We start from the raw sequence: 21,424 nt of genomic DNA, 5'->3' as shown, positions 1-21,424 counted from the left end.
AGTAAGCCCGCTGCCCGCCCCCGCCCCGCTGGCGCCCGACCGACCAAGTTCACATGTGCCGCCCATGAATCACAAAAAAACACACCTTGTCCCTCCTGTGCGCTAAGTTTTGCTCTTGTGCCGCCAGCCGGCCAAACTAGGTGAATCCCCTTCCCCTTCTGCTTCTTGCCTCGGGCAGCAGCAGCAGGAAGAGTCGCGCTCGCTCACTCCGACTCCCTGTCTCTTCGCAGACGCCGACGCATGTGCAGCACACGGCGAGCTGGGAGGAGGAGTCGGACAAGAGACACCAGCATGCATGCGCGACTGTGTGGGGTGGGGACTGGGAGGAGTGCGCGGCCATGGATTAATTTGGAGACAGAGACAGAGTACTTGATGCTGGTGAGTCACCAGTGGTGACAAAGATTTTAGTCGACTAGGCACCCACGCGCGGTGCGCCAGAGCCAAGCAATGGGGGGGGGGCGGCTCCGGGACCGGGGGGGCGCCACCACGCCGACGCTTAAAAAAAACAAAAAACGGCACGGACGCTCTTTTTTTTTTTTTTAAGGAAAGCCAGGGGAATGTCGGCGGGGGAACTTTGGCACCCCCCACGTGATCAATCAGGGTGGCGCCCGGGGCACGTGCCCCCCTGCCCCCCCTATCGTTACGCCTATGCTCAGTAACCTTGTGTGATTTTATATCTGGTGTGGATAATAAACACAATCCTGTGGATAAAACTCCTATAGAACTACCAGAGACAGAAGATCTACCAGAAACAGACTCTCTTAAAAGTACTATGGAACTTTGCCAGTTAACAGCCTGGACTACAACATTTTACTGCGAGGGATTAAACAACCTGTTTGAGCTTGTCTCTGATCTCTCAGTAACCTTGTGTGATTTTATATTTGGTGTGGATAATAAACAGGATGTGAAATTGGATACGAATTTAGGACTGTCAGCGTCTCCACTCTGCCGGGATGAGAACTTGTGTTTGGATCTATCTCTTATTCAATCCATGATGCAACCTTCTATGACTTTGCCTGCATGTGAGTCTCATCCTCCTGAAATGTCTTCACCTTCTCAGCCTGTGTCTGAGCCTTCTCTGCCAGAGATGTCATCTTCTCTCCAGGCTCCCAACAATTCACCGCCACAATCCCTCTAAATGACTTTAAGCATTGAACAATCTGGGGTGAATAGGGGCTGTTGGTCTGATAAAACTAGGATTACTATTTCCCTTAGCCAATTATTACGCTGGACAACTGCAGATATTGATCTTTGGGAGTTTGAATCTCTTACAAGTGCTCCCAGTTTTAAAAAGTTGTTATTGACTTTTCACTCTCCTTCTATTCCACTTTATTGATTTAAACTTCGTTATTTTCTTAAGCTATGGGGCATCTATTATATTAAGGTGCCTACCCATACCTCTGAATGTGTTTATGATACTTCTCCAGGGCTGGCTGCCAAACGTTTGATAACGTTTCTGGGCCAGCAGCCAACCTATCTCCTGTTTCCCCCTCTGTAAACAATCTTGGGCTGATTGCCACCTCTGACGCTACCTCTGGGCGCGCAGCCAACTCGCTCTGCATAGACACCCTTTCCTCTCCTGTTTCTCCTACTATTGATCTAGCTTGTGTGGACACTCTTTTTACTCAGTTCCCCCAGGAGTGATTTCTGGATTACACCCTTTCCCCAGCATTTCTGCTGTTATTTTCTCCTCTTTCTTCTTGCCTCGTGGGTTTTCTCCTCCTATCCCTCGTTAATATTTTCTTCATCTGTTGACTGGAGACTTCACCCTATTCAATTTTTAGATTTCGTCTTTTACTTTCTTTGCACTTTTGTTGATATTCTTAATTTTATTCCTTTTAATTTTTCTTATTTTAATTTTAGTTCTCTTCATTTTTTAATTTCTCTTCCGTACTCCAGGGCCCCCTGGCGATTGGCTATTGTTGGTGATGCCTTTTTTAGTAATGGGAGAAATGGACAGATTATTTCAACAGTGACTGGCTTTGGGAATTATAGTGGGAAGAGAAGGGTCTGTTCTTCTAAGGGGGGAAAGTCCTGCCACTTGAGGCGGGCTCTCTCCTTTATCCCCTCCTCCTCTCGTTCCGGTCCTAGTGATCAGATTGTAGCCACCCATGGTCTCAGGATGCTGTTGTTTAATGCCAGATCTGTCTGTAATACAGATCTTCCATCTTTGATCTCCTTTTAGATGAACAGGCAGATTTGGCCTGCATCACTGCAACCTGGTTAGATCCAGATGGGGGTGTTCCCCTCACTGAGATGTGTCCACCTGGCTTCTCTGTGTTTCATCATCCTCGAGGTCACAGTTGCGGGGGGGGGGGGGCGGTGTTGCGGTGATTTTTAAAAAAGATTTTATGTTGATCAGGGGTCCTATTCCACAGGTGACAGAGTGCGAATGTCTTTCTTAAGTCTGGGTCAATGTGACAAACTTGGACTTCTCCTGGTTTATCGACTTCTTCATTGTCCATCTGTTGCCCTTTCCAAGCTCCTTGATTTGGTGTCAGGCCTGGTGATTACGACCCCTAGACTTATGGTTCTGGGAGATTTCAATCTTCCAGCTCCTGATGGGGGTTTGATGGTTTGGGAGTTCATGAGCTCTATGGCTACCATGGGCTTGTCTCAGATCATTTCGGGCCCGACTCATGTGGGTGGACATACCTTGGACTTGGTTTATCTTTAAGGGCAATGGCAGGCAGATCTGGTCATGGAAAATATTGTCATATCTCCCCTGCTATGGTCCGATCACTTTCTGATTAATATGCAGATTTCAGCGGCCCCCTGTCTCTACCGGGACAGCACTACAACACGGATGGTCCGCCCCAGGCACCTCATGGATCCTGTCAGATTCCAGGAGGCTCTTGGGGACATTCCTTGCAATCTGGTAGGCGTTTCTCCATCACAGTTAATGGAATCTTGGAACATCAAGGCCATGAGGGCGTTAGATAAAATTGCTCCCAAGCGTCCTCTTACGGTTCGTAGATCTCGGCTCCCTTGGTTCTCTGAGGAGCTTAGGGAGATGAAACAGACCAAAAGAGGCTTGGAACGCCATAGGAGGAAAACTGGTGCCGAAGATGAACGAATGCGACTACTTGCTCATATTCGGCAATATTCTAGGACAATATGAGTGGCAAAATCCCACTATTTCTCCGCTCTTATCACATCAGCTGACTCTTGTCCAGCGGCCTTATTTCGTATTACCCACTCCCTTCTTAGGAGAGAGGAGCCGGTAGATGTTCAATATAGCCGCTGTGATCAATTTGCTCAATTCTTTGCTGATAAAGTCACCCGCCTTTGGCTAGAGTTGGACTCTACTTCTGTAGGATCTGATCAGATAGAGGAGATTCCGCCCTGTGATGTTATATGGGACACCTTTGTGTTGGTCGAGGATATGGACACAGTTCTCTCAGGTATGGGTGCAGCAACATGTTGCTTGGACCGTTGTCCCTCCTGGCTGGTTAGAACAGCTGGTGGGAATGTTAATTCTTGGCTATGGGAGTTGGTTAACTCTTCGCTATGTGAGGGTTTCGTACCAGCAGCCCTTAAAGACACGATAGTTCACCCTCACTTGAAGAAACCCTCCCTGGACCCTGAGGTCCTTGACAACTATAGGCCAATCTCCAACCTCCCTTTTGTAGCGAAGGTGTTAGAGAGGGTTGTATGTGCCCAGCTTGAGAGGGTCTTAGAGGAAACTGGTTATCTCAATTCTTATCAGTCAGGTTTCTGGCCTCGGCATAGCACAGAGACAGCATTGCTCACTCTGGCAGATGACCTTATTCGGGACCTTGATGAGGGTAGTGTCCCTCTCTTGGTCCTTTTCGATCTCTCAACGGCTTTTGACACTATCAATCAAGCTATCCTCCTTGACCGCCTGCGTGGGTTGGGTATCAGGGGCACTGTCTTACACTGGTTCCGTTCTTACCTTAGCGGGCATGTCCAGTCGGTATGCATTGAGGACAGATGCTCTGACCCATGGCCACTCCTTTATGGAGTTCCCCAAGGTTCAGTTCTTGCCCCTGTCCTCTTTAACATCTATATGGAGCCGCTGGGTCAGGTCATTTCCCAGTTTGGGGTGAGATTTCATCAATACGCTGATGATTTCATCAATATGCCATCCCAGACCATTCTGGAGATGCTGTTTCTGTGCTTACTCGATGCCTGGAAGCTGTTAAGGTCTGGATGAATCAAAATAAGCTCAGACTGAATCCCACCAAGACTGAACTAGTCTTACTCAGCCCTCGTACCGGCCAACAGCTGGATGTGAACCTTGTTTTAGATGGGGTGGCGCTGCCCCCGAAGGAGCTTGTACATGATTTGGGGGTCCTTTTGGACTCGCACCTCCTGCTTGAACAGCAGGTGGAGGCTGCAGCCAGAAGTGCCTTTGCCCAGCTCCATCTGATTCATCAATTATGCCCTTACCTGGATCAGCAAGCATTAATGACAGTGACTCATGCCCTTGTTATCTCCCGCCTAGATCATTGTAACATCCTCTATCTAGGGTTACCTTTGAGGATGATCGGAAAGCTACAATGGGTCCAGAATGCAGCGGCTCGTTTACTTAAGGGTGCCAGAAATTATGACAGGGTAACACCTCTCCTGCAGTCATTGCACTGGTTGCCTATTCACTACTGAGTTCAATTTAAGGTCCTGGTTTTGACCTTCAAAGCCTTGCGGGGTTTGGCACCTGTTTACCTACAGACCCGTCTCTCCCATCCAGTTTCATCCGATCTGGTCAGATCTGCTCAGATGGCCCTTTTGTCGGTCCCTGATTTCCGAGAGGTTCGGGGTGCTAGGACCCCTGAAAGGGCCTTCTCGGTAGCTGCCCCACTTCTCTGGAATTCCCTTCCCTGCAGATTCATTTAGATCCTCCCTTGTCGATTTTTAAATCTCTATTGAAGACTTTTCTTTTTTGCCAGGCTTTTACTCTGTAGTTTACCTTCCTCCCCCCATTAGTTACTTTAGTTTTATTTAGAATGTAATTTTAATGCTGTCTTGTTTTGCATGTTTTCGTACACCACCCAGAATCTTTGGAGTGGGCGGTATATCAAATGTTTCTAATAAAATAATAAAATAAAATAAATGTTCAAAGCCTTCTTGAAAAATTTAAAATTAACATATCACCAGGACCAGATAGCATTAACTCAAGAGTTCTTAAAGAACTCCGATATGAAATTATTGATTTTATAGCAAAAATATGTAACTTGGCCTTATTATCAGGCTCCATGACAAAGGACTGGAAAGTAGTCAGTGTAACACTAATAGTGATGTGCACAAATCAATTTTTTCAATTCAATTTGTGCCTGAATCAAATCACCCCTATTTGTTTTGTGTCCAAATCTGTATCCCTGAATCACCCCAGATTCAATTTGGATTTGACTTGATTTGATTTGGATTTGAATCAATACAGAACACTTACAAAGGTCCCAGGGTTTCCAAATCTGGGTGGTAGGTAGATACTCATGGATGCCACCTACCACCCAAATTTCAAGGCAGTGGGACACTTGGTTGATATTTAATGATTTCTTTTTGGTGGGTTTTTTTTTAACTGATTTTGTATATTTCTGCCATAGGAAATAATGGGGATTTGAAATTGCCCTATCCTAACCTTAACATAGATCCCCAGCTTTCATTAAAAAAAGAAGAAGCTAAGCTCTAGCCCTTGTAGAAGTAGAGTTATGGAACAAAATGTGTGGTCATTATTTTTCAAGTGTTTGGATTCTTTGGTGTATAACAACTTTTCCTAATAATGATTCCTATGAGGATTCATTGCACACATTCGTTTCTTCTGTTCATTTTGACTGTCATTGGACAGTACCAACTGTCAACTGCCATGTGCCAACTATACCCCTCACCCCACCCACCTGCAAGTCAGTGGGTACTCTGTTTATTTTTTTAGGAATATTGAAGTGTTTAGATTCTTTGGTGTCTAATAACTTTTCCTCATAATGAATCCCTATGAGGATTCATTATACACCTTCATTTCTTTTGTTCATTTTGACTATCACAGGACAGTGCCAACTGTCAACTTCCAAGTGTCAACTACCCACCCGGCGACCACCACACATGCAAACACTGGGGTACTCAAGTTTATTTTTTTAGGAATTTTTGAAGTATTTAGATTCTTTGGTGTCTTCATTACACACCTTCATTTTGCCTGTTCATTTTGACCCCACTGCTTTGCAGGTGGAGGTGGAGAATTAGTGACATCCCATGTGCCAACTACCCCACAACTCACAAGTCACTGGGTACTCAGTTTATATTTTAGGAATATAAACAGACTCTGGTGTGTAATGAATCCTCATTGGAATTCATTACGAGAAAAGGTTATTAGTCACCAAAGATTTAAAAATTTTTTTAAAAAAATCCTAGAACCTAAACTGAGTAGTACCCCACTGCCTTGTGGGTAGGAGGGGGTGAGTTGGCATATGGCAAGTGGGGTACTCCGGAGATCTGTACTGGGACCAGTGCTTCTTAATTTATGCATAAATGATTTAGAAATTGCGGTAAGCAGCGAGATAGCCAGGTTGCAGATGACACCAAACTATTTAGAGTACTGAGATCCAAAGCAGATTGTAAGGAGTGCCAAAAGCATCTCTCCAAACTGGGTGATTGGGCAATAAAATGGCAAATGTGGTTCAATATAAGTGTAAAGTGATGTACATTGGGACAACTTGACATATACACTGATTGGCTCTAAGCTGTCAGTGACCAGGAGAGGGAACTTGGGACTGTGGTGGACAGCTAATTGAAAATATCAGCGGCTGTGAAAAAAGCAAATTCCATGCTACAGTTCATTAGGAACGGGACTGAAAATAGAACTGCTAGTATTATACAAATCTATGATGTGGCTACATTGAGAGTACTGTGTACAGTTCTGGTCACCATATCTCCAAAAGGCCTTTCATTTATTATAATAAATAAATTTATTTATTATGGAACTGGAAAGGGTGCAGAACAGGACAACCAAAATGATGAAGGGGCTAGACTTCCTTAAGAAGTAAGGCCATAACATTTGGAGCTTTTTAGTTTTGAAAAAGGCCACTAAGGGGAGCCATGATAGAGGTTTATGCATGGTGTCAATTAATCTTCCATGAATTTGTCTGTCAATGAATTCATCCTCCATGAATTTGTCTATCTACTAGTTTTGATGGTTATAAGCTATCACCAGGTTCAGAGGCAGGGTGCCACTGAACACCAGTTGCAGAGGAGCAACAGCAGGAGAGGGGGCATGCCTTCATATCCAGCTTGTGGGCTTCCCAGAGACTTCTGGTGGGCCACTGTGGTAAACAGGATACTGGACTAGATAGGCCTTTTCCTTGATCCAGCAAGGCTTTTCTTATGTCCTTATACATACTCACAAGCTAAGATATAGTAATAAATTTTAAATGCACCTAATAATGTGCTAACTGTATGGAGGACAAAGCAAGATAATGTTTTAAACAAGGATAATGAAAGTAAAAACAGCTTGAATACAAAAATAATTTCAAAATATTTGGCCTCTCTGTGCTAATTTAGGATATAAACCAATTATACAGTTTACAATAATCAAGAAGGTATGTTCTGAATTATACTCTACATTTATTCTTGGTCTTTATTTATTTATCATAGTAATATATCACCCAATATATGTATCTCTAGCTGGTGTACATATGGAATCTGCTATATCTTTGAAAAGTAGCCACATCCAAAGTGAAGAAATTGTCATTTCTCAATTGTTCAGCTAGTTCAATATTAGATTTCTGTGTCCAAAGGAAATCCAGCACAATTTCCTTGCTTGCTCTGAAGTCTACAAAACTATATTATACATTGTTTTGACTGCTTTAACTTCATTGACATTTCCTGGGAAGTCTTTGTTAGTGTGTTATAAATATTTTGGATATAAAGCAAAATCATGAAGGGAAAATTCCACATAATTCTTTTCCCTCTCTTTTCTGACAACATACAGCTCAGATAATTTTTCTGAAATGCCAACTACTGTGAATGATTGATTCTTTGAATTATTTCATTCTAGGTCTTTACAACCAATGTCCCAGTGCCTGATTAATAGCACTTAGCAATAGCAATAGCACTTACATTTATATACCGCTCTATAGCTGGAAGCTCTCTAAGCGGTTTACAATGATTTAGCATATTGCCCCCAACATTCTGGGTACTCATTTTACCGACCTCGGAAGGATGGAAGGCTGAGTCAACCTTGAGCCCCTGGTCAGGATCGAACCTGTAACCTTCTGGTTACAGGGCGGCAGTTTTACCACTGCGCCACCAGGGGCTCATTCATTAACTTTGCCATACATACATGTGGCAGTTTAACCTTCCATCTATAGGAGATTTAGCATAGGAATCTCCTATAACATCCCTGACAGAGAGTTTTCTCTGTTTGAAAACCTCCAGCAAAGGAAAATGCACCACTGCATGAAGCAGGCTATTCTACTGTCAAATACAATTAGAATATTATTGTCTAACACTAATGTCTAATGTAGTATACTAATACAATTAAGAATATTAATGTCTAACCTAAATATATTTCTTTGGAATTTCAACTCTTTGATTTCGGTCTTGCCCTCTTTTGTGTAACAGCCTTCAGATATGTGAAGATGGATATCATATCTCCCATAGTCTTGTTTTCTTCAGGCTAAACATATCCAGCTTCCTTAACCATTCCTCATAGGTCTTGGTTTCCATACCATTCATACCATACCATTCATCATTACTTCACCATCACTTCACCAAAGACACTATCTCTCCTCTATGCCACTTTATCAAGTTTCTTAACATGTAATGCCTCCAACTGGACACAATATTCCAAGTGAGGTCTAACCAGTCCAGTGCAGAATAAAGCGGAACTATTCTGTCTTATTATTTGCACACTACACCTTGTTAATGTAGCCCAATACACCTAGCTCCTTTTCACATGTAGTGCTGCCAAATCAGGTCTCCTCCACCCTGCACTTGTGCATTGAACTTTCTAAACTAAATGCAGGACTTTATATTTATCTTAGGTGACATTTATCTTGTTGATTGGGCCAAGTGTTTGAGCCTATCAGGATAGTTTTGAATCTTGATTCTGTGTTCTAATATGTTAGGTACCCTCCCCAGCTTTGTGTTATCTGCATCCGCTTTACTCCCTCATCCAAGCCATTTATAGAAATGTTGAACAGCACAAGGCCCTATGGTACATCATTTGGTAGCTCCCTCCAGGCTGCTGTGAAGTCATTAATGAGCACTAGGAGGGTATGGTTTTTCAGCCAGCTGTGAATCCACCTAAAAGCAGTATCATTTCGCCCACATTTTATCATCTTGTCAAGAAAGATATCTTGGGAGACTTGGTCAAATGCTTTCCTGAAATCAAGATTCACTAATGTCCTTTCCATTCCCATCTGCTATCAAACTACTTACTCTATCAAAAAAGATTAGTCTGATATAACTTGTTCTTTATGAACCCGTGCTGCCTACTAGCAACTACTAAATTATTTTCTAGGTGCTTGCAGATCAACAGCTTAGTAAATACTATAATTTGTTCTAGGATCTTTGCAGGTATTGATAGCAAGCGGGGTCTGTAGGTTCCAGATCTTCCCCCCTCCCTGCCATTCCCATATTTGAAGACAAATTTGAAGAATCCTAATTCACATGAAATCCACTTATGAGATATTGATATCATAAAACATTTTCTTTTTACAAATGTGGCAGGCCTACTATGACCTTCTGATACAAGACATACATGAACTAGAGCAATATAACTGCGCAATAGATTTGTAATAGAGAATAAGGTAGCTTATGGTCACTTATTTTTCATTAAGACAACTTTGATTTGCACATTTAAGTAATATTTAACAATTTGCATTTGTTGTATTTCCCAAAAAGCACTGAAAATTGCATATTAATTGAAAATTGAAAATTAATTCCAGTAACAATTGATGGTGGCAGGCAAGCAACTTAAATTACTCATGAGTAGTAACACTGAAATTGATGGGGCAAATTAGTCATGTTTAACTTGCCCCAGTAATTTCAGTGGAACTACTCAGGCTGTCTGTCAACTAATATCTAATTCTTGGAATTCTTTGTTATGAAACAACTAAAAATGTTAATAATTTTCATTCAAGTGAGCTATAACTTCTAATTAAAATAACCCACTGTATCTACCTTGTTTATGATACATACAATAAAATAAGGAAAACAGTTAAGCATGTTTTAAGAATAAATTAAACTGCTGATTGGAAGGAGACCAGAACAATATTGCATAACAAAGAAAGCTTCAATTCAATCCACAAAGGCTCAGTGGAAGAGAAGTGCAGCACAAAGTTTTGCTCACACAAGCTGGATCTTTTATATTGAACACTGCAGGTAATTACTTTCAGGCTATATAATAAACAAATTACTTTTATTGCACCCGAGTTGCTGAACTTAAAGTTTTGTTTTTGTCCATGCATATATATTTCCATATTTTTGTGTGTTTTCAAAGATAAGTAGCACTTAAACAGTTTGCTGACAAAACACTTGCATTAATGAGATGCTCTTTTCTTTAAGGGGATTGAGAAGCTTTTCATAATAGGATGACAGCAGGATACAAGTCTCACAGAAAGTTCTGAGGGAAATTTCCAACATAAAAGGTAAGGAAATGGTAGTTTATTCTTCTTGTATAATGTACTACTTAACCTATTTATTGCCTTTTAAGAATGTCATATCTTGACATCTACATATCAGAGTAATTGGTTCATGTAAAGGCAGTACACAGACTGATCCAATTATTATCAGTTGTTTACCTTTTACATTTATTTTGTTTGCCATGTTAACAGTCATTATATAAATTTAAAAACCACTGGGATAAGGAGCAGCTATCTTAACATGTCTCACATTAGAATGGCATCTAAAATGGATTTGCTGAGGACAAAAGAACTTTATTTTATCTCTCTTATGTTTGTTTCCCCTTGCTATTGTTACATTTGTAGCAATGATTTCTCTCAGGCAGGAGAATTAGTATAAAGATATTTCACATACCTTTTGTTTGATGATCATGTCATTGATTTCATCAAGATCACCCACAGTCACTATTTGGGATTTTATCACTCGATCCAATAGAGAGAGCCAGTCAGTAAGGTCTGCCCATGCCTTATTGAATTCAGCCAGGGCTGGCACCTCTAGAAGCAAAGAAGATGGCATTTCTTGTTTGGAGGCGGTGGTTTCCTTGGTTACCACAGTATGTGTAACCACAGTAACAGTTTGACCAGGGGAGGTTACTGAAAGAGGGGGGAAATGCATTAGCATTATTGAACAGATAGGCTAAGATAAATAATGCAACTCAGTGACAATTTCTCCACTATGATGACAATAATTTTAGCAATTTCATGTTTACAATGTCCACTTCATAAAAGGAAACTTAGGGTTTTCTTTAAAAAAAAATCATCAATCAAAATCAAATATATGTTATGTAGATTACACCAGAAAGTACTATTTCTAAAGCAAGAGCAGCTCATGCTTCCCACAATTGCATCTTTCACATCAGGAAAGTGAGGAATAGCAGGATTATTCATTTGTAGCTCTGTTGTTCACCTGAGGCTCCTCTTAACAGAAGACACTTCTAAAAGTATGGCAGAATGAACTTGCACTGTTTGTTCATGAGAATCTGAAGTAGCCTTCAAAATTCTATAGCTTGAAATTTCTATTGGAACCTTAGGCATTATTCTGTCTATTGCCAGTGTATCCCTGGGTCTCTTCTAACAGCTACACAAATCACACATTTTATTGCGGCTTAAATATTTGAAAATAACTACTTTCTAGTGCTACTGTACTCAGAGACACCAGTGCTGACTAGAATCCTCATTCTGTCTCTAAACTTGCACTGTAAGTCTAGAACATGATATCCTTTTACCACTTTAGACTGGGCACACAAGGAAGTCTTTAGGGAGGGCTGAGAAAGTTCCCTCTCTGAAAATTTGAAGAGCTGCAGCCTCAGTATTGTCACTGGAACAATACTGAGCTAGATGAACAAAGGGTCTGACTCAGGGTAATGCAGCTTCATATTTTCAAAGAATTTTAAGCATTACATGATCTTGAATATACATTATTAGACCTGCTTCTTTTGTTACTTTCCCTTATCTGACCCTCACAACTTCTACAGAATTTCCTGTCTTTCCTTCTCATATGTATTGTATTCCAACTGACATTTCATGCTCTACTGTGGAAAAAGAACAGCATCTTGAAACAAGATGCACCTATTCATATGGATGTTTTTTGTCTTTTATTCATGTTGTTGCTGCTGCTGCTTTTAACCATAATCAGCTACATAGATCTAAGTTTTCAGGACCACTTTTATACGAATGACTTAGAACCCTGGAAAGTTCTCAATCATAAGTTAGAGAGTGAGAGTTATAAGTTCAGTTAGTTAAGGGATTGGGTCTGGTAAGGGACAGTCTCAAGGTGGAGACGTTCTGAAACTACAAGTATAAGACAGTCTAAAATAAAGGACTGCGTTATTGGAAATAAGACAGTCTGAAATAAAGACTGGGTACAGTACAGTTCAGGGAAGGAACTGGGTTCAAGTCTTATTTATTTGTTATTTCTCTGTGTAAATCACCCTGAGCCAGTTTTGGAAGGGCGGTATAGAAATGAAATCAATCAATCAATCAAATAAATAAATAAATAGATAGATAGATAGCAAAGCATTATGTATGGTGTAGTAAGAAACTAAGTTCTGTGGGAAGATAAAACAACTTTGTAATGAAGCAAGATATCACCACTACGAAACAGTAGTGTAAAACAAATCTCAGAAATCAACTTAAATATTCTTCTTGTTTTTGTTTTTAGAATACATCTGAGTGATTTATGTCAAAAACCCTCCTAACATCTGCAAAATTGTGTTATCAAGCTAAAGAAACCATAAGAGTTTCAGAGGCGTCATCATATCATTGGTGGTAGTGGAGATAAAAGTATATATATATAAGCCAAAATAACATCCAAGGTGAAAATAAGCTAAAAACAAACTTTAAAACACCCCAGTCTCAGCACCCATGCCACAGAATCATCTGCTAAAAGTGTTTCAGGTTATCAGGACTTGCAAACACTTTTGTTTGAGAACTGGAAGAGCCATTGTCAATAAGGATCAATAGTTTAGGCTAGAAGAATCTTTGACTTCTCTACGGTACTCCCTTTAATTGGTGTGCATCATTAAACATTGATCAGTAATGAATGAGTATGATACCCTTCCTCATTTGGCATAACTGAAAAATAGTACTGGACTTTGCTGCTGATATTTATGCCATTTAAATGCATAGAAAATAAAGAAGCATTAACTGCTCAATTTAATTTGGAGTTGGTGTGTAGTGCTAGGAATGATATAATAAAGTTACTTAGATAAGTTATGTCAGAACCTTCAAATTGTAAGATGGTGAGGCTGTTCTTATGATCTCCCAAAACTGGGCTAAGGAAGCCAAGCCCAGTCTTGACTGCTTGTAAGAATCACCAGGATTGTGCACAATCCTGGTGGCACTTGGCAGCCTCTTAGATGGGATTAAGTGAGTGAGTGCTCCTTTAGCCCCGTTTTTTCTATGGTCTGCCAGCTCTGGTTGCTTGCAGCTAGGGCTGGGAGACTGTGGGGTTTCCGCCCATTGCTAGGGAGATACCCAGAAAGCACTGCGTACTTGCACAGTGCATCATGCTGTTTAACATCTACATTAAACTGCTGGGAGAGGTCATCTGGGGACTTGGACTGAGTTGTCAGCAATATGCAGATGACACTCAGCCCTATCTCTCCTTGTCACCTGATCCTAGGGATGCAGCAGATGTCCTGAATCAGGGGCTGAAGGTCACGATGGGTTGGATATGGGCTAATACACTGAGACTGAATCTGAACAGGACGGAGGTAATGTTGGTCAGTAGAGGAGCCAATCAGGATGAAGAGATTTTACCAGTTCTGGATGGGGTTGCACTGCCCTTGAAGGAACAAGTACCCCCAGCAAGTGTTTGGGGGTATTGCTGGACCCGGTTCTGCTTTTGGAAACTCAGGTGGAGGCAGTGGCCAGGGCTGCCTTTGCATGGCTTTGGGTAGTGCACCAGCTGAGTCCCTTTCTCGAGAAGGCAGATCTGGCCACAGTTACCCATGCCTTAGTCTTGTCACGGCCGGATTACTGTAACACGCTCTATGTGGGGCTGCCTTTGACGAATATTTGGAAACTACAGCTAGTACAAAATGTGGCAGCTAGGGTTTTATCTGGAGCTGTCCACTGGGATCACATTATACCCATTTTGAAAGAGCTGCACTGGCTACCAGTTTGTTTCCAGGTCCAATTCAAGGTGCTGGTTTTGACCTTAACCATTTGGGCCCAGGATACCTGAAGGACCACCTGCTCCCAAGGGTTGCTGCCCACTTGCTGAGGTCATCTAAGGGGGCTCTCCTCCAGGTATTGACAATGAATGAGGCTTGACTGTTGCACACATGGGACAGGGCCTTCTCTGTTTCTGCCCCCAGACTCTGGAATGCTCTTTCAGTTTTTAGAAAGTGTAGAAAATCTTGGCTTTTAACACAGGCTTTTATATGATTGTCACTACTGCTACTTCTTTGTATTTTCTATGGTTATCTTATGCTTGTATTTTAAATCTTTTTAGTCAGATCTATGTTTTTATATATTAGCTTAATATTTTAATTGAGTAATCTTTATAGTCTTGTTTAATTTTGTGTGAACTGCCGTGGGATTGTTTCAATGAAAGGCAGTATAAAAATTTAACAATAAAAATAAAAATAAATAAATCATGGGATCTTCGTGGGCCGGGACGACATGCCCTGGCCCCTGACCTCCGGGATGCCTCAGGTGGTCGAGGATCATTTGGGTGTGCAATCTGTCCACCCAGCTCCTTCAACAGATTGTCTGTGGGGAAGGTAACCTTCCTCCCTGCTCGCCCGCCCGCCAAGCCTTTTTCATGGACTGTGAGAAAGGGCTCTGTGAAATAATTAAATAACAAGGCAGCAAAACATAGGTTGTTCAGCTTATTGTTGCTATATGTGAAATGAACATCCTGTAAGGTCATAGAAGCACTAGAACTTAAAACCACTACAGCAAACATTCAGGCTTTAATTATGTGAAAAAAGCATGCCTTTGAAATAACCCTTGTTCCCATAGTGCAGCAGTAGGAAAATGTGTGTGAAACCTTTCAAATTCCGGCAGACAAGAAAAACAAGAGCTTGACATTTATTTCCCTGTCTAGCATTAGGATGCTGAAGTGTAAACGGTCCTGAATGCAGAAGGATAAAATATGTTATTTTTATTAGGGTTTTGTTGGCCTGGCACACATGTCAGACCAAACATGCACTCTGTCAGCCATTGGGTACAAATCATTTTGTACCCAAATCAATTAGCACTTCCCTACATCCCTAGTTATAACAAGCACTTTATATTTTTCCCTGAAACATATTGGTAGCCAGTGTAATTCTTTTAGTATAATGTGTAATGGTCTTTTCAAGATGACCGAGACACCAACCTGGCTGCTGCATTTTACACCAGTCGCAGTTTCTAGCCTACAGACAGAGGCAGCCCCAAATAGAATGCATTACAGTAATCAAGTCAGGAGGTTACCAGAATATGCATTACTGTTTTGAGGTCATTTATATCAAGAAACAGACACAGCCGGCATATCAGCCAAAGCTGATAGAAAGCAATTCTGGCCATGCCTCAACCTGAGTCACCAGAGAGACGTTTGGATCTAGAAGCACTCTCAGACTGTGTACCTGTTCCTTCTGGGAACATTCTGTAATTCCATCCGTGACAGGCAGCTCAAAGTTGTCTCCTGAATTCCGACCCCACACAATAAGTACCTCCATCTTATTTGGATTCAACTTAAGTTTGTTATTCCTTATCCAGCCCATCACTGCCACAGACATTTAGGGAGGTTATACCTTTTCCCGATGGTGTTGACATGGAGAAATAGATTTGGGTGTCATCAGCATACTGATAACAATGATGTCTCCCTAATGATGTCTCCCAGTGGTTTCATGTCGATGTTAAAAGGCATTGGAGGCAGTATGGAGCCTTGTGGGACTCCATACCAGAGCTCTTGTTTTAAAGAACAACAGTCTCCAAGTGACAACATCTGAAATCTGCCTGAGAGGTAGGAGCAGAACCACTGCAAAGCAGTGCCTCCCACTCACAAACCCTTCAGATGCTCTGGAAGGATGCTCTGGTCGATGGTATTGAAATCCATTGAGAGATCCAAAAGGACCAACAGAGTCACACTGCCTCTGTCAATTCCTAATAGGAGATGATGACCAAGGCAGTCTCCACACCACAACCTGCCCAAAAACTGGTTTGAAATGAATCTAGATAATCTATTTCATCCAGAACCATCTGGAGCTGAGAGGCCACCACTCTCTCAGTTACTTTGCCCAACCATTGAAGGACTGCAGATGAGCCCATAATTGCTTAACTCAGAGGGGTCCAATGTAGAGTTCTTCAAAAGGGGTCTAGTAACTGTCTTAAGACAGGAAGGCATTCTGCCCTCCCTCAGAGAAGCATTTATGACATCTACTAAGCCCCCTTCAATAACCTCTCTGCCAGAGACTATAAGTCATAACAAGGGTTAAGAGAACACATGCCAGACCACTCCAAGCAGCTTGCCCATGCCCTCAAGAGTCACAGACTGAAATTTAGTGTTTCACCATTAGTGTTCCAGCAGCTAAATGTTTCACATTGGTAGTTGTATTTTATATTTCTGTGCCTCCTACTTCCAACTCCCTCAGATGCTCCAGATAAAATTACGCAGAGGAAGTCCCATTGAAATTAATAGAACAAGTTAGTCATGACTATTGATTTCAGTAGATCTTCTATTAAGTAATTTGTCAGGATGTCAGCTGGTAGATTATTGTAGGATGCATGGAGAATCATGTTGGCCTATAAGGTACCTGGAATAAGTTTGTGCTTTACCTGGCAACAGGCTATGTCAATAGACAACCATGAAACACAAACAATTGCTTAAAGATTAGTATTTCATCAGGGATTAAATCAGCTAAAATTAACTTCTATTTGTTTGGTGTATACATAATTTGCTACTCTACACACACATACACACACACACACACACACACATACACACACACAGAGCTATCTTATAGGAAATATAATTATGTTGACTTTTCCCTGTTGCATCTAAAAGATATGTTGCCACTGCATAGAAGCTTTTGGAATGCAGCATTAAATGAGGTCAGTGAGGACAGAATTTGAGTTGTTCTTTTCCAAGAAGTAGGTAATTTGGGGATGTTCCACATCATTGCAGTGTGACTAAAAAAGGTTGTTTACATAAATGTACTACTCAGAAGGTTTAAACCTACATGTTAGTGCTATGTTCTACTTTTTTAAAAAGTTAACTTACTAGATTTTCACATACAAGCAGGGAGGACCCCCCCAAAACACACACACACACACACACAACAACAACAACAACAACAAATTGAAGCAAAGCATGAGCATGGCAAATTTAGCCAGTGTATTTTGCTTTTAGTTTGAACTTGTCTTTCTGGGTCATGGAAAACTCACTGAGATGTATCTATGACATATCCGACCACAGAGATAAAAGTATAATACGAATAGGGGTAACTTCTGGAAGCTGTTTCCCAGAACAACACAACTGTTAGCTCCACAGGGAACAGTTCCTGATACAGTGAAAGACTAGCCAATTGCAGGTAAGAAGAGAAATGGTGATGTTAAGAATAGCAGGGTGGATTACTAAACCCAAACTGTTCAATCTCTCTCTGTTTGTCTCTCTCTTTTGTATCAGCACCATGTTAACAGCTACAGTTGGTTTTATTTTACAGCATGTGATCATAGCTCAACTAGCTATGCTGTCCCCCACTCCCTGCCACTTCCAGCAACAAGCTGGGGAAAGGTAACGGCTGTGCTGGGTGCAGCAGCTGCTCTAATGCAAGCAGACACCGTGCTCATAGTGCAGGGCACCATGGAATGCAGGAGGGGGAGGTCCTCGCACTCCCAGCTCTTGCCTTTGCCATGCCACGGCTTGTGTGAGTGCGCAGCACAGCAAAGGCAAGAATAGCTGCCATTTGTATGCCGGGGAAAGCAGGCAAGCTCTTGCCTTCCCCGCAGCCCATGAAAGTGGTGGCCAAAGGTTGTGTGCACAACCTTAAACTATATAACTAATAGCTCTAAAGGAACAGTGTAAATATCCACTCCATTATGTACAATTTAAAGAAAAGAAATTAAATTTTCTTCTGTATATACAAATCACAAACTAGACAAAACATTTGACTAATTCCGTTTTTACCCCACCTTTTCATCTACAGTAATTCAGTCTACTGTATGGCCCTCCTTGTTTGAAAACTAATGGAAATTTGATTTGTTTGTTTTTTGTAATTTGATTAACATATAACATCATTGTATCTGGAACAAAGGAACATAGTAAGCTGCCATACCGAGTCAGACCATTGGTCTATCTAGCTCAGTATTGTCTTCACAGACTGGCAGCGGCTCTTCCAAGGTTGCAGGCAGGAATCTCTCTCAGCGCTATCTTGGAGTTGCCAGGAAGGGAAACTGGAACCTAGATGTTCTTCCCAGAGTGGCTCCATCCCCAGAGGGGAATATCTTACAGTGCTCACACTTCTAGTCTCCCTTTCATATGCAGCCAGGGTGGACTCTGCTTAGCTATGGGGACAAGTCATGCTTGTTACCACAAGACCAGCTCTCCTCCTGATTATCTGGAATATTCTTCTTGGCTTGTTTTAAAGTAGTCAGTAAATAAAATAAATACATGTTACAGAAGTTAAAAAAAGTTAAGACGAAATAATTCCAACCACTATTTGAGTTTCCCTAAATAATTATGATGCTGTAGATGGCACAATGGCAAAATGCCAAGGAAAATACAAGCAATTTTGTGCTCCCTCTACAGGTATTGTAAAACTGAATCCCAAGGGTCGAAGTATAGTGAGAGCTCCACAAATCATAAGTTCAAGGACAAGTTCTGCACGTGTATCAAACGTTTTGAACAGAAGTAGGAAAAGAAGCATGAGGGACAATCTGTAAAGGCTTAATTATTTCTTTTTCTTTTATGATCAATTTTTATTTAGTGTTTCTCAGAACTACTAAACTGATATAAGTACCCTTGCATGGTGATACACCCTTGACCAGAATCAAGTATCCATGTACAAATTGCGACTGGATATGTTAAAGGGAACTGGTAAATGAAGAATACAGACATCCAGGACTCAGTCTGTTATTCATATAGAAAGCAATAAAGCAATTTTCTACAATGAAACCATCCTTTTTTCCAATCTTTTGCACTGCAGCCCAAAAGTATGTTTCTGAATGCATAAAATCAGTGTGAACTTTAAAAGCTATCATCTCAATTCCAAACGCTGAAAGCTCTGCAAGAGAAATAATAACGGAGGAATCTAGAATATGTGCTATGTATTCATGGTTAAAATGTTAATGAAGGAAGTTTCAAAGATAAAAGGGTGCCCAAAAAATCCAAGAACTGGTTTTGTGCAAGGCCAATTGGCTGCTGTATCTGTAATGCCCTCAAATTTCCCATTGTAACCCAGCTACAACTATAGTTTCAGCATGGGCTAGCAGACCTGACACTGATTAAACATTATACTTTCTTTCTGTAATCTGCAGTATCATTAATAAAGTTCATTCTGCCTGGCGTTTTTGCTCCATTCAAAATCTTTATAAACGATAAACTCAAATGTCAATGTCTTATAATAAGTTACTGTTATTGTGGATATTCCTTATGACACTTTCTTGGGGCCATGTTCAGGATGATTGATCAGCTCAACTGAAGAGAGATTGTTGCTTGAGAAGAATGTGGCCATGGTTCAGTGTAAGAATTAATTTTGACATCAATACCAAACAGTGCAAAAACAAAAGTGACATAGTTCCCAGATTTTCCAACATCACCATAATTTTTTCACACCTATCTTTTCATTCACTTCTCATCTGAAATGGAGGTCTGCTGTTTGGGAAAGCTCCTGATCTGGACCATTGATTTTATTTATACATGTTACTTACTGAAGGTAGTGGGAAATGTTTAATGCCAACTAATTGTGTTTCAAAATAGAAAATATGGAATGTTGATAAACTACTAGATGATATCCAGACCTAACACTATGCAGTGCTATGGGGAAGCAGTGATTATCACTGGTCTTCCCTTCCTTCTGATGCCCATTGTGACTCCTGAAAATATGTTTCGGAGATTCAAGTGACTTCAAGGAAATATTTTCAGGAGTAACAGTGGTCTCAGAGGAAAGAGGAGATAAGTGAAAATTGCTTCTTCTCTGTAGTGCCAGCATGGCATTAATCTGGATATCAGCCACTTATTTTGATCAATGAGTTGGCTTTAAATATTTCTGACCTACCTTCAAGGTAACACTCACATTTAAAAATATATATATTTTCAAGGTTATTTTTCAAATCACAAAAGAAGAACCTATTTTTAATCCTATTTATCGGGAGACATTGGGACCCTCAGATAGTGGATCATGTTCTCACTGATGAAGGGCACATGCTTTAAGTCTCTGCATGCATGTAGTGGAAGTCCTTGTGCAACTTTCCCAGTCTCCCAGCACGCATGCTGTTGCGCAAGAGCCCAAATACTTCCAACAACTTTCCATTTTCTGGAAACACTGTGTAAGACCAGAAACACAACACTGATCTTCAGCAACATCTTCCAAACTTACAGAGTGCTTCTGGGGCATCTGCAGCAATAGGAAGTATTAGGGCTCTTGTGCAACACTGCACATGCTAGAAGACTGGAGAAGTTGCACAAGGACTGGGGAAGTTGCAGGAATCTCAGCTGCTCCTGCTGAATGCCCTCAATGCAGGTGTGCTTCATCAGTCAGGATGTCCACCAATATCATTCCATCTGGAAATATTACACAAATCACATTCAATAAAGTATTGGACAATAAACCCATATTTCTGCCTGTGATGGTTAGCAGCAGCATCGGCGCTATCAATCATCTTTTGAAGTCCAAGGAACCACCCTCCAGATAGGATTCCTGAGGGAGGGGCTTTACAATGGAGTGGAGGGTGAGAGTTTAACAGTCTGATAGTGAGAAAGAGTTAGTAATAGTTAGGGCTTGTGTCACAAGCTCACCTGACGAAAGATGCTTGGTCAGAGATATCAGGTTTTAGTTGTTTTATTTGCTAGAGAGGCAGATTCAACAGTCTCACCAGGGATACAGGAGTGAGGAATGAGAAGCTCAATTTCAAGGTCAAAATCTCTCTGACAGAGGCTCTAGCCAATTTGACGTGTTGTTTCCAGCAGTTGTTCAAAGCACAGGCTACCTGATTTATAGTCCTCGGCCTTGTTCACTCAATCAACTCTCCACCCCCGCCAGCTGTCATAGATTCAATCTGGCTCCTGTTGCCTCCTCACGAGGCGACAACTCCTCCATAATTCCTTCACCTGTTGCTGACGTATTTCCTGTCTGTGTCCT

General features: G+C 41.3%; 1 protein-coding gene across 19 annotated transcripts in view; it reads right to left on the bottom strand.

Moving 5' to 3' along the window:
- DMD (dystrophin) overlaps window positions 1–21,424 on the bottom strand; it is a 1,901,967-nt gene that overhangs the window by 543,034 nt on the left and 1,337,509 nt on the right. For all 19 annotated transcript variants that reach the window (XR_008319265.1, XM_053308495.1, XM_053308494.1 and 16 more), the window contains one exon: window positions 10,990–11,228. Coding sequence is in view for 18 of the 19 variants with exons in the window: in XM_053308495.1 (XP_053164470.1) it covers window positions 10,990–11,228 (239 nt within the window). In the remaining variant the exon portion in view is untranslated. The remainder of the gene's footprint in view (window positions 1–10,989; window positions 11,229–21,424) is intronic.

Source organism: Hemicordylus capensis, chromosome 3 (genome assembly GCF_027244095.1).
Source record: "Hemicordylus capensis ecotype Gifberg chromosome 3, rHemCap1.1.pri, whole genome shotgun sequence".
Taxonomy (NCBI): Eukaryota; Metazoa; Chordata; class Lepidosauria; order Squamata; family Cordylidae; genus Hemicordylus; species Hemicordylus capensis.
The sequence above is the reverse complement of the archived record's forward strand: the minus strand, read 5'-3'. Positions and strand labels throughout refer to the sequence as shown.